Source organism: Anomalospiza imberbis, unplaced genomic scaffold (assembly GCF_031753505.1).
Source record: "Anomalospiza imberbis isolate Cuckoo-Finch-1a 21T00152 unplaced genomic scaffold, ASM3175350v1 scaffold_47, whole genome shotgun sequence".
Lineage (NCBI taxonomy): Eukaryota > Metazoa > Chordata > Aves > Passeriformes > Viduidae > Anomalospiza > Anomalospiza imberbis.
Window position 1 is genome coordinate 544,164 of NW_027100078.1, and position 12,025 is coordinate 556,188.

General features: G+C 56.6%; 1 protein-coding gene, 2 long non-coding RNA genes and 2 pseudogenes across 3 annotated transcripts in view; 3 read left to right on the plus strand and 2 right to left on the minus strand.

Annotated features, from left to right (window-relative positions):
- LOC137466906 (zinc finger protein 850-like) overlaps positions 1-12,025 on the minus strand; it is an 807,951-nt pseudogene that overhangs the window by 489,985 nt on the left and 305,941 nt on the right.
- Positions 1-12,025, plus strand: part of LOC137466908 (zinc finger protein 850-like) — a 743,182-nt pseudogene that overhangs the window by 480,915 nt on the left and 250,242 nt on the right.
- The window catches only part of LOC137466917 (uncharacterized), a 142,864-nt gene that overhangs the window by 61,012 nt on the left and 69,827 nt on the right, over positions 1-12,025 (minus strand). The window lies entirely within an intron of this gene.
- Positions 1-12,025, plus strand: part of LOC137466918 (uncharacterized) — an 82,731-nt gene that overhangs the window by 57,453 nt on the left and 13,253 nt on the right. The window lies entirely within an intron of this gene.
- LOC137466921 (serine/threonine-protein kinase pim-3-like) lies at positions 9,129-10,026 on the plus strand. The gene is made up of 2 exons (XM_068178524.1): positions 9,129-9,197; positions 9,427-10,026. The coding sequence occupies exon 2, from the start codon at positions 9,448-9,450 to the stop codon at positions 10,024-10,026; it is 579 nt and encodes a 192-aa protein (XP_068034625.1). The 5' UTR covers positions 9,129-9,197; positions 9,427-9,447.

The following is a 12,025-nucleotide window of genomic DNA, read 5'->3' on the forward strand; positions in this document are numbered from 1 at the left end:
CCTCCTGAGTGCCATCCCACGGCACCTGCAGGGAACCAGGGCGTCTGCTGGAGGGTGGGAAAGCTCTGCGGAGGGACGGGGACAGCTGGGGCTCCTGGCGGGGTGTTGAGGGCTTCTGTGTGGGAGTCTGGGGGGCTTGGTGCTGGTGGGGTGTTGGAGAAGGAGTTGTCTGGAAGGTGAGAGGACTAGGCTGGAATTTGACTCAGTTTGAAGGCAGCATCTGTGCTTTGGCACAGCTTTGGTTAGGGAGGCCAGAAGGAATATCTGTGACTTTTCCTCTTCATGGTCCTGATTGTCCTGCAGGGAACAAGAGGGCAGAGCTGTACTTTACTGGCCACTCAGATCTCTGTACCAGGGGGAGGATTAGCCCTTTTGCCATCTACTCATTTCTTTGGGCTACTATTGTACCACTGAGTGGACTTTCATTTCTTGAGAGCTTTTATTCCTTAAGAGAATGAGGATATTATCATCCCTACATAGAAAACCAAAGAATGGCCCTTGTTTTTGCCCTTGTTTTATGTAGTGTTATGATCTGTAAAGTGACCCTCAGTGGATGACGTTAAGGCAAATGAGTTGCTGCTTTGAGATGGGAAGCAAAATTCCAACTCTTCACCTCCTCAGGCCATCCCAATTAATTTGGGAAGTTGGCAACTTTTTGGAACTACTTGAGTTGAGCAAAGGGAAGTAAAGTTTTCCTGAATTGAGGATTCTTACTTGCCAGATTCTTCTGTGCCTTGGCCGCTAAGGTGTTTTTGTGCTGAAGGCAATAACTTCAATGAGAAAATAATTTCAGCATGGAGTAAGAGCTTCTGACAGAGACCAAGTGTTGCCAGCAGCTGCTCCAGGTGCTCCTGCCAACAGCCCCTGCAGGCAGGAGCGCAGCCCCCAATGCACGTGGGCTTTGGCTCCCTCTGGCACAGAAGCCCCCCACGGGCACAGGTCTCTGGGGCGGGAGACGGGCACCGGTGCTGCCAGGGCTCGGGGGGTGGCAGGTCTGCTTGGGCAGGGACCCTGCCACACCTGCTGATGTCAGCGCTCCCCGGGCCCCAGGGCTCAGAGCAGCATTCCTGCCCTGGCCCACACGTTCCTTGTCTGTGTCACACCCGCGGGTTTAGGATTGCCACCAGCCGGGACGTGTCCCAGGGAGGCCGTGCCAGCTTCTGTGAAGGCCCCGTGCCCTTCCCAGCGCGGCTGCGTCGGCAGCCCTGGGGGCTCCTTCTGCTGCCCTGAGCCTGCAGAGCAGGGCAGCGTTTGCTGATGGTTTGAGCCATTCCTAAAGATCCTGTTGGGCTGTCTTAGACACTTGGGGTGAGGGATTCCTTCCAACCTGAGCAACTTTGGGTGGGCTGGGGGCGGCCCCAGAGCAGGGGGCAGTGTGTGCAGGGGCCCTTTGTGACACGGTGCAGCACGGTCACCGTGGCATGGAACGGGACAGCGTGTCCAAGGGCCCTTTGTGACACGGGGTGACATAGGAGCTGGCGGTGACAAGGCCACGCCACAGTGCTTGGAGCACGCGACGGGACAGGACGGGACAGAGCGGTGCCGTGAGGAGCCCCCGCACAGCGCACTCGTTCGTGTCTGACCCGGAGCTTTTCCGAGGCATTATTCCTGCAGCTGACCTCGAGGCCTGACCACAGGACTTGGTGACCCGTGGCCTTCCCGAGGCTTCTTTCCTGCAGGTGTCCTCAAGGGTAGACCTTGGGACTTGGTGCCCCGGAGGCATCTCCCATCCCTGCCACCGGTGCCCTCGAGGCCAGACCACAATCCTTGACAGGAGTCTCCTGTCCTTGTGGCAGGAGCCCTCGAGACCAGAGTGCAGGACTTGCTGTCCTGTCGCCTTCCTGAGGCTTCTCTCTTGAAGGTGCCTTCCAGGCACGACTTCAGGCCTTGCTGACTCAGAGCTTTTCCGAGGCATCTCTCCTGCAAGTAGCCACAAATCCAATCACTGACATGGAGCAGAGACCCCTGAGAGTGCCCCAGCTGTCCTGGGTGGAGGAAGAGGAAGAAGGCCCTGGAGCTGGCCCTGCACAGGAGACCTGTGCTGCCCTGCTGGATATGCTCGTAGAAGAGGGGTTTTGCAATCCAAAGCAAGTAAGCAGCCTGTGGCCAGGATTTCATCCTCCCAGGAATTGCTTGGCCTCCCAAGCCATGCCTGCTGGTCACTGGAAGCCTTTGTGGCCATGGCAGTGTGGTGGGAAGGGAAGCACTTCTCTGGGGAAGCTGGGGACATTCCTCCCTCTGGCAGCTTTCCAAGTCTCCCCTGCCTTCGCCAGGTGCCTGCCATGGTGAGGTACATCCACCAGTGGCTCATGGCCAGTCAGTTTGCTGAGCACAGGCTGAACAGGGCCCTGCTGGATCTCACCGAAGAACAGCCTGCTGATGTAGTAATGTGTCCTGGTTTTGGGCAAATTTGGGAGAAAACCTTCAGAAGGAGCCCCCAGAAAGCAAACCCACACAGCCCCATCCCCACCTGGCTCGGGAAGAATTTCCTCAGAGAGTAGTGGAAACAACCTTTTTATTGAGCAGGCAAAGCACTCCCCAGCACAAAAAAATGAACAACACCAGATGACAAAAACTCTTTCACCACACTGAAGAGGTGACAAATTCAGAAAGTCTCTGCTGGGAGTGGTTGCCCAGTTCTCGGTCTCCGGCACTGGGGATGGCTGCTGCAGGTCACAAAATGCTGGCTCTTGGTGTTTCTTGGTGTTTCCCAGGTCCCAGTCCTGAGCAGGTTGGGATGGTATTCAGGAAAGGTAAAGGAAAAAAAACAGTCCAGGGAAAAAATTGGATTGCCTAGCTAAACTAACTAATAAGCAAAAGCAAGGGCAAAAGCAAAAAGCAGGAGCAAGAGCAAAGCGAAAGCAAGCAAGCCAGCAAGCAAGCAAGAGAGCCAGCAAGCCCTAGCCTCTCTCCTAGACACAAACTGTGAGGGAAGGTGAGCTGGCTGATAACAAGACAAAACAAACCTTCACTTTTCGGAGCCAGTCCCGAAAGCATAGAACATAACATCAAGCATAAACAGAACACACGATTGGGGATGCAAGCACCATAACGTCACCCTAGGACATTCCACCCCTTATCTCCGAATCGTCAACGTAACTACCAAACGTCATGTAAAAACTTCATCAAGTAAAAACTTCCATCTTTCACTTACTCAGACACATTTCCTTCTATCTCTCTTGCTCAAACCTTTGACACACATTTCCTTCTATATCACTTGCACAAACCTTCGACACTTACACATTTCCTTCTGTCTCATGTCTGTGTGGTTTAATGTACAGACAGTGGCAGTAACATCCAACAAACAGTGATATTTGCATATGAGGCTCGCCCCACAATCAGATCTCCCTGAGGTACACATCGTGTTGTTCCATATTTCTGCATTATTCACCGTGTACAACCTGGTCCCTGAGCAAAGACAGTGCCACCAATGGGTTTGTCTGTACTCGCGGCAGAATTGATCCACACTGTCTTCCCTAACAAACCTCTGATATGTGCCACTGGGACTTTATCTTCGTCTACTATATTCAGGGACTCAGACTGGGCAGGACCTCTCCATTGGTGGAACCTCGGGTGTTAACTAACCAGGTGGCCTTTGCTAAATGCTGCTCCCAGTTTTTGAAAGATCCCCCACCCAATGCTTTCAAGGTGGTTTTTAACAGTCCATGGTACCTCTCCACTTTGCCGGCAGCTGGTGCATGGTAGGGGATATGGTACACCCACTCAATGCCATGATCCCTAGCCCAGGTGTTGATAAGGCTGCTCTTGAAATGAGTCCCATTGTCAGACTCAATCCTATCAGGGGTACCATGCCTGCACAGGATTTACTTTTCAAGGCCCAGGATGGTGCTCCGGGCAGTGGCGTGAGGCACAGGGGAGGTCTCCAACCATCCCGTGGTGGCTTCTACCATTGTGAGCACGTAGCGCTTGCCTTGGCGTGTCTGGGGCAGTGGGATGTAGTCAATCTGCCAGGCCCCCCCATACCTGTACTTGGACCACTGCCCACCATACCACAGGGGCTTCACCCACTTGGCCTGCTTGATCTCAGCACACATCTCACAGTCATTGATAACCTGAGAAATACTGTCCATGGTTAAATCCACCCCTCAGTCTCGTGCCCACTTGTGGGTGGCATCTCTGCCCTGATGGCCTGAGGCATCATGGGCCCATCGAGCTAGGAACAACTCCCCCTTATGTTGCCAATCCAAGTCTATCTTTGACACCTCTATCACTGCAGCCTGATCTACCTGCTCCTTGTTTCGGTGTTCCTCATTAGCCCGACTCTTGGGGACATGGGCATCTACATGACAGACTTTCACACACACATTTTCTACCCAAGAGGCAATGTCTTTCCACTCATCAGTAGCCCAGACTCGTTTCCCTCTACGCTGCCAGTTGGCCTTTTTCCACCTTTCCAGCCAGCCCCACAGAGCATTGGCTACCATCCAAGAATCCATATAAAGGTCGAGCTTTGGTCACTTCTCTCTCTCAGCAATGTCCAGGGTCAGCTGAATGGCCTTGACTTCAGCAAGTTGACTTGATCCACCTTCTCCTTCAGTAGCCTGTGCTACGTGTTGTGTGGGGCTCCATACGGCTGCTTTCCACTTCCAGTTCATCCCTACGATTCCACAGGAACCGTCAGTGAAAACATCGTATCGAGTTTCCTCTGCTGGTAGTTGGTTGCATGGTGCACCTTCTTTAGCCCTTGTCACTTGTTCCTGCTGCTCTCCGTCAGTGAGACCAAAGTTCTCACCAGCATCCAGTTTGTAATTATCTCCAAAATCCCAGGGCGATTCAGGTTTCCAATCCGGGTGTGCTGCATGATGAGAGTAATCCATTTGCTCCATGTGGCAGCAGTGTCATGGAGGGTAGTGGGAACCTTTCCTTTAAACATCCACCCCAGTGCTGTCAGTCAGGGTGCCAGGAGGAGTTGTGCTTCTGTGGCAATCACCTCGGAGGTAGCTTGAACTCCTTCATAGGCAGCCAAGATTTCCTTCTCTGTGGGAGTGCATTTGGCTTCAGACCCTCTGTAATTTCAGCTGCAGAATCCCAGTGGTCGGCCTCGAGTCTCCCCAGGCACCTTCTGCCAAAGGCTCCAGGACAAGCCATTGTTCCCAGCTGCAGAGTAGAGCACGTTCTTCATCTCTGGTCCCGTCCTGACTGGGCCAAGGGCAACTGCCTGAGCAATCTCCTGCTTGATCGGGGCGAAAGCTTGTTGCTGCTCAGGGCCCCAGAGGAAATCGTTCTTCTTGCAGGTGACCAGGTAGGGAGGGCTCACAATCTGGCTGTACTCGAGAATGTGCATTCTCCAAAAACCTATGGTGCCTAGGAAAGCTTGTGTTTCCTTCTTGCTGGTGGGTGGAGACACCGCAGTGATCCTTTTGGTGACCTCAGTGGGAATCTGACACAATCCGTCTTGCAACTTTACCCCCAGGAACTGGATCTCTCGGGCAAGTCCCTTGACTTTGGTCTTCTTGATGGTGAAGCCGGCTTCCAGCAGTAACTGGATGATCCTCTCTCTTTTGTCAAATACTTCCATTGCAGTGTTCTCCCACACAATGATGCCATCGATGTACTGCAGGTGTTCTGGAGCTTCACCCTTTTCCAGTGCAGCCTGGATCAGTCCATGGCAGATGGTGGGACTGTGCTTCCACCCCTGGGGCAGTCGGTTCCAGGTGTACTGCACGCCCTTCCAGGTGAAAGCAAACTGAGGCCTGCATTCTGCTGCCAGAGAAGTGGAGAAAAACACATTGGGAATGTCAACAGTGGCGTACCGCTTTGCTGCCTTGGACTCCAGCTCGTACAGGAGTTCCAGCATGTCCGGTACAGCAGTGTTCAGCGGTGGAGTCACTTCATTCAAGGCACGATAGTCCACAGCCAATCTCCACTGAGACTTGTGCACAGGCCAGATGGGACTGTTGAAGGGTGAGTGGGTTTTGCTGACCATCCCTTGGCTCTCCACCTAACGGATCATTCTGTGGATGAGGATCACAGCACCTCGATTCGTCCGATACTGCCGGCGATGCACGGTCAAGGTGGCAATTGGCACTCGCTGCTCTTCCACCCTCAGGAGTCCTCCTGCAGATGGGTGCTCTGACAGTCCAGGCAAGGTGTTCAATTGCCGAATGTCCTCTGCCTCTACTGCAGCTGTGCCAAAAGCCCACCTGAGTCCCTTTGGTTCTTTGTAATTGCCGTTCTGGAGGAAGTCTATGCCCAGAATACCCAGGGCCTCTGGGCCGGTCACAATAGGATGTTTCTGCCACTCCTTCCCAGTCAGGCTCACCTTGGCTCCCAACAGGGCCAATTGCTGTGATCCCCCCGTCACCCCAGCAATGGAAACAGGTTCTGCCCCCACATGTCCCGATGGTATCAGGGGACACTGCGCTCCAGTATCAACTAAGGTGTTGCATTTTTGTGGCTCTGATGTGCCAGGCCATCGGATCTACACTGACCAAAGATCCGGTTTTCCCGTGCCTCTCCTTGGCTCGAGGCAGGGCCCCTCTAGCTCTGGTTATCCTTTCTTCCCTGAGCATTCATACTAGAGGTACCTTCAAGGGGATCTGACAGATCATACCCGGTAGCTCGGTCACCGGAGGCTGAGTCTACCTTCACCTTACTGTAATCCTCTCAGTTAGTGTTTCCCTCCTTGAGTTGACACGCCCATGCTGCCAGGACAGAAGTGAGTTGATGTACTTCAGACCTGATTAGTGTAAAAAATTTGATAATCAGAATGCCTTGGCAAGAACAAACAGAGCTTTGAAGACTGCAAGAAGACTGAATCAAGAAAGAAGATTGAATCAACTTCTATTAGCTTGAGATGCTGCAAAATGGATGTTTGTTTGTGATGATTAACCCAATTATTGTAGAAAAAATTACTAGTCTTCCTAGAATTTGTATAAGCATATGTAGTCCATGTAAAAAACACGTTCACTCTCCTGTGAAAATGTAAAAAGTTTAATAAAGGACAATAGGAGACAAGGACCATGGAGCAAAGGTTATTTATGGCCGGGTGCATCTTGGCACTCAGCCAAGACCACCCTGTTACCTTCAGGGATCCCCCTTAAATACCTTTTCCCTTACACCAGCCTGCTGCATATTCATAGCCGCTTATGCATATCCATAAACGAGTTTACATTTTCCAGGAGCTATTTTACATGGCCCCTCTTTGGGTCTGCCTTTTCAGAGCATGTGTGTTCCTTGGCTGGGGTTTGGCTCCTTCTCTTTATCCCTTCCAGTTCGGGCCTTGGTCCGCACTGCCTTCAGACGGTGAGTGCTGATGGTTGGCAGATCTGTACAGGTGTGCTCATCCTGTGTTCATTGGATGTTATCCCATCCCAGCAGGCATTTTAACACAAGCATACTTCCATCAGCTATTGCACTACTGTGTCTAAGCCTAATTAACAACAAAATTTAAAACTATATATTTGGAACAAAGTTACTTTAACATCACATATATAAAATCCATTTTAATATTTGCAAAAAGCCAATATTATAATATATATCTAGAACACTTCTCTCCTGCAAGTAAGGGCTGACACAGCTCGGCTTCTTCAACCTGGGCAAGAGACTTAGACTTGACCCAACTGTGGCCTTCCAGTACCTGAGGGCAAGCTACAAGAAAGATGGACAGGGACTTTGTATGAGGGCAGGCAAGGACAGGACAAGAGAGAATGGATCCAGGTGGAAAGAGAGTCGGTTTAGGTAAGGAATTCAGAAAAAAGTCTCTCCTGGAACAGGTTGACCAGAGAAGGTGTGGCTGTCCCGTCCCTGACAGTGTTCAAGGCCAGGCTGCATGGAGCTCTAGACAAGCCGGGCTAGTGCAAGGGGTCCCCAGCCACAGCAGGGGGGTTGCAGCCATGTGATTTTTCAGATCCTTTCCAAACCAAACCATGCCACGACTCCACGATTCTGGGATACTTCCCCTCCTCATCCTCTGGCAGAAAAAGGATCTTGGCCCCAAGTTCCACATTGCAGACCATGTCTTTTGGCAGCCTGCAACTGTCTCAACAGAGGATGAAAAGAGATGACATTACTGATACGATTTCCCTTTTCTACTCGAAAATTAAATGCTCCACTCCTGTCCACTCTTGCAAAAGTGTCTGAAGAGGCAATTCTTCCCCATGAAATGCTTCGTCTCAGACAAAGAAGAAAGAAGCCACAAGCCAACACGCTTCTTTATTGCTACATTGTTTGATTTGGTTACTTCTCTAATAGGAATTACTTTGGGGTTTTATTTGTCAGTTTCTCTCTTTCGTTCCTCGGGGCGCGCGGCGGCTCCTCCGTTGGGTTCGCGGAGGCAACGGAAGAACGTTCGCGAGCTCCGGCGGTTCCGCAGCAGCAGCAGCAGCAGCAGCAGCAGCAGCAGCAGCAGCAGCAGCAGCAGCAGCAGCAGCAGCAGCAGCAGCAGCGCTTCTCTCGATCGGTTTTCCGCTCGACTTTCCACTCGCTCCCCATCCCCTTCTCCCTCTCACACTCACTCTATTCCCGTCCCGTCCGTGTTCTGCCTCTCCCAGCCCGGCTCATGCCGCGTCCCGCAAGGCGCCGCTCGGCGGGGCCGCCCCGTGCCCGCCCCTGCCCGTCCCGCCGTGGAGCCGCCTCGGCCGGGCTCTCTCCGTACTGGCTGTGGCACTTCTGGAAGTGCCTCTTGCTCTGGTGCTGGCGGAGCAGCGCGGTCTTTTGGCTCCGCCTGGCGCGGGCTCTGGGCTGGCCCCGGCCGAGGCCCCGGCCCCGAACCAAGCCCCTCCCGCGGTTCCGCCCGCAGCCGCCCCGCTGCCGCCCCGCGCCCGCCCCGGCCCCGACAGCGTCGCCAGCAGCTTCCCCGCTCCGAGCTCCGCCGCTGCTCGGCTTGGCCGCCGGCCCCGAGCCGCCGCAGCCCGGGGCGGCTCGGCAAGCAGCAGCGCGCCGGGCGGTCGGGTTCCCGGGGCAGAAGAGCGGGAGCGCGGTGCCGCCCGCACGGGCGGAGAAGCCTCCCCTGGAGCAGCTCTACCGGGAGGGCCCGCTGCTGGGGAGCGGCGGCTGCGGCAGCGTTTACTCCGGGACCCGGCTCGCCGACGGCGCCCCGGTAAGAGACGGGGCCGGAGCGGAGGGGGCGGCGGGCGGCGAGCGGCGGGCGGGGAGCTCAGCCCGGCGCTCGCCTTGGCTTGCAGGTGGCCATCAAGCGAGTGCGCCGGGATCGCATCTCGGAGTGGGCGCGGCTGGTGAGTGAGCGGGGCCAGCGGGAGAAGCCGGCGGGGCGTGCCGGGCGGGGCTGAGGCGAGGCCCGGCAGGGTGGCAGCCGGAACGCTGCGAGAGGAGCGAGCGGGGAGTGAGCGGGGGCCGCGCAGCGTCCCGGGCCGGGCAATGGCCAGCGGCGCTGGGGCCGGGCAGGGGATGCCCAAGGCACGGCGCAGCATCGGCCCTGCTGAGGGCATCGCGGTCCCCCCGCAGCACAACGGCGCCCTTGTGCCCATGGAGCTGGCGCTGCTGTGGATGGTGTCGTGCCCTGGCTTCCGCGGCGTCGTGCGGCTCCTGGACTGGTTCGAGCTGCCCGACGGCTTCGCGCTGGTCATGGAGCGTCCGCAGCGTTGTCAGGACCTCTGGGACTTCCTGGCCGAGCGGGGGTTCCTGATGGAGCCCGTGGCGCGGGGGCTGTTCCGCCAGGTGCTGGAGGCCGTGCGGCACTGCACCAGCCGCGGCGTCCTGCACCGCGACATCAAGGCCGAGAACGTCCTCGTCGACCTGGCCACGGGCGAGGCCAAGCTCATCGACTTCGGCTGCGGCACGATCCTCCAGGACACGTTCTACACCCGGATGTCAGGTGAGCCCAAAGCCGGGGCCCAGCCGGGCAGCGGAGGTTCCCCCCTTTGCTGGCAGAGGGGGAAGAGGGAGGCAGAGAGAAAGGGCAGGAGGGGGAATCCTTCTTCAGCCGGCTGCAGCCAAGTTGCTTTTCGGCGGGGCAGGGGCTGGCTGTTGTGGGACAGGAGCTGGCTGGGAGGGAGGGAGGGAGGGAGCAGCATGGGCCTGATGAGCTGTGCCCGTGTCCCATAGGAACACCGAAGTACTGCCCACCGGAGTGGATCCTCTTTGGCTGCTACCATGGCCAGCCAGCCACCATCTGGTCCCTGGGCATCCTGCTCTATGACCTGGTCTGCGGGGACCTTCCTTTCCACACAAACAAGGACATCGTCCGGGGCCAGCTCTTCTTCCCGCCCCGGGTGTCTCAAGGTGGGCATGCGCCTTCAAGGCTCGGGAGGAAGAACGGGGTTGGGAGAGGGCAGCTGGCACAGAAGCGTCCCGCTCCAGCAGCTAGTGAGGAGGTTGATCTCCTGGGTTAGCTGGAGGAGGTGGCACGTGTGCCTCTGGGCTGCTCTCCTCCGGAAGGGAGGATCGATGGGAAGCTTTTGGCTGCAGCTCCAAGCACTCCTAGTGTGGCTTGGGCACCGTGGAATGTGGGAGAGCACGGACAGGAGCCTTGTCCCGCTGAGCGGCGGTTTGTGGTTTGTCTCTGCAGAGTGCCAGCACCTCATCAGGTGGTGTTTATCCATGGAGCCCGCAGACAGGCCATCACTGGAAGACCTTTTTGAGCATTCTTGGCTGCAGGAGCCCTGCCTGGCCCAGGAGACAGCAGAGATCCATCCCTCTGCTCAGTAGGATCCAGGAGCCCAGCAAGTACCAGCTGCACGCGTCTCGTGGCACTCCAAGAAAACCCCGGAGCGTTTCCCTGTGGCCGCGGCCCGGAGGAGAGAGCACAGCCGAGGAGATGCTTCCGCTGGTCCCCGGCGAGTTGTGGAGGGAGCGGCTCAGTGCTCCCCGTCCCATTGGAGAAGGGGTGGCAGTGCAGTGAAGGTGCCACGGACTGGAACAGGGGAAACATCCCCCTGCAGCTCAATGGCATTGAGATGAGCCCGCAAGCCAAGGCACAGCTGGCGTGTTCTTCTGGAGCACCACATGGAGCTGGGAACACCATCCTCGAGCTGGCCGCTGGCGGGGCAAAGCCGAGTGGCTTTGGCTGCGGCCCCTTCCTGGAGGACACGCTCTGCGCCCTGATGAAATCAAGATGAGTCCCCAGCCGGCGCAGGGGCGGGGGGTGCTCGTGCTTCCAGGCATGGCAGGGCTCGGGCTGGCCACGCGCCGCAGGTTCCCTGCTCGGCGGCACTGGGGAATATTAATTTTTCCCCCGGCCACCAAGCTGCCTTTTGGTGGGACAGGGGACGGGTGTTGTGGAAGGGGAGCCGGCTCCTGGCCTTGCTGGCAGCTTCTGCCAGCCAGCCTGGCATGGGCTGGGGTGGGGGCAGCCAGCCTGACAAAGCATCCATCCATGTGGATGGGGGCAGCAGAGGGGGACGGGTTCTGAAGCCGTGCCCCAGCTGATCTGCTTTGCAGGCCCTTGAGGAAGGGGTGCGTTTAAGGGCGGGAAAGGTGGGGTTTTTTCCCACCCATGGACAGGTTTAATTCTCACATGGAGTGGTCAGACCCTCCTCAGGCCCGTGAAACGGTGACAGGCTTTGTAGCTTCTTGTTTCCAGGTCTTGTTTAGAATTGATTTCATGCAATTGTTCTTTGTTTTCCCAGGAAGATTACACCTGGTGCCCAGACCGGACAGGGAAGCGCCTGCACCGTCCGTGGAGCACCTCCAGTGCCAGCGCTACCCCAGGGGCCACGGTCTGCGGGGACATCCCCTTCAAGAAGGACGAGGACCTCGTGCGGAATCGGCTCCTCTCCTGGCAGCAGGTCTCCAGAGGTGGGCACCCGGCTCCACAGCTGGGCTGGCAGAAGGGCTTCGGGCAGAGGGCAGCGGGCACACGGGCATCCTGCCCTTACAGCTGCTGAGGAGGCTGCTGTGCTGTGCTTAAGCAGAGGAGGTGGAACGTGGCCTGCCACGCTGCCCTTCTCTCCAAACAGGGAATGGCTCGGGAGCTTTGGGCTCTGAGCACAGCCAGCCGCCTGGCCCAGGCCCAGGCCATGGTGGGACAGGGGGACAGGAGCCTTCTGTGACTGACCGTGGCTCTCTGGTTTCTCTCCGCAGGCTGCCAGCACCTCATGCCGTG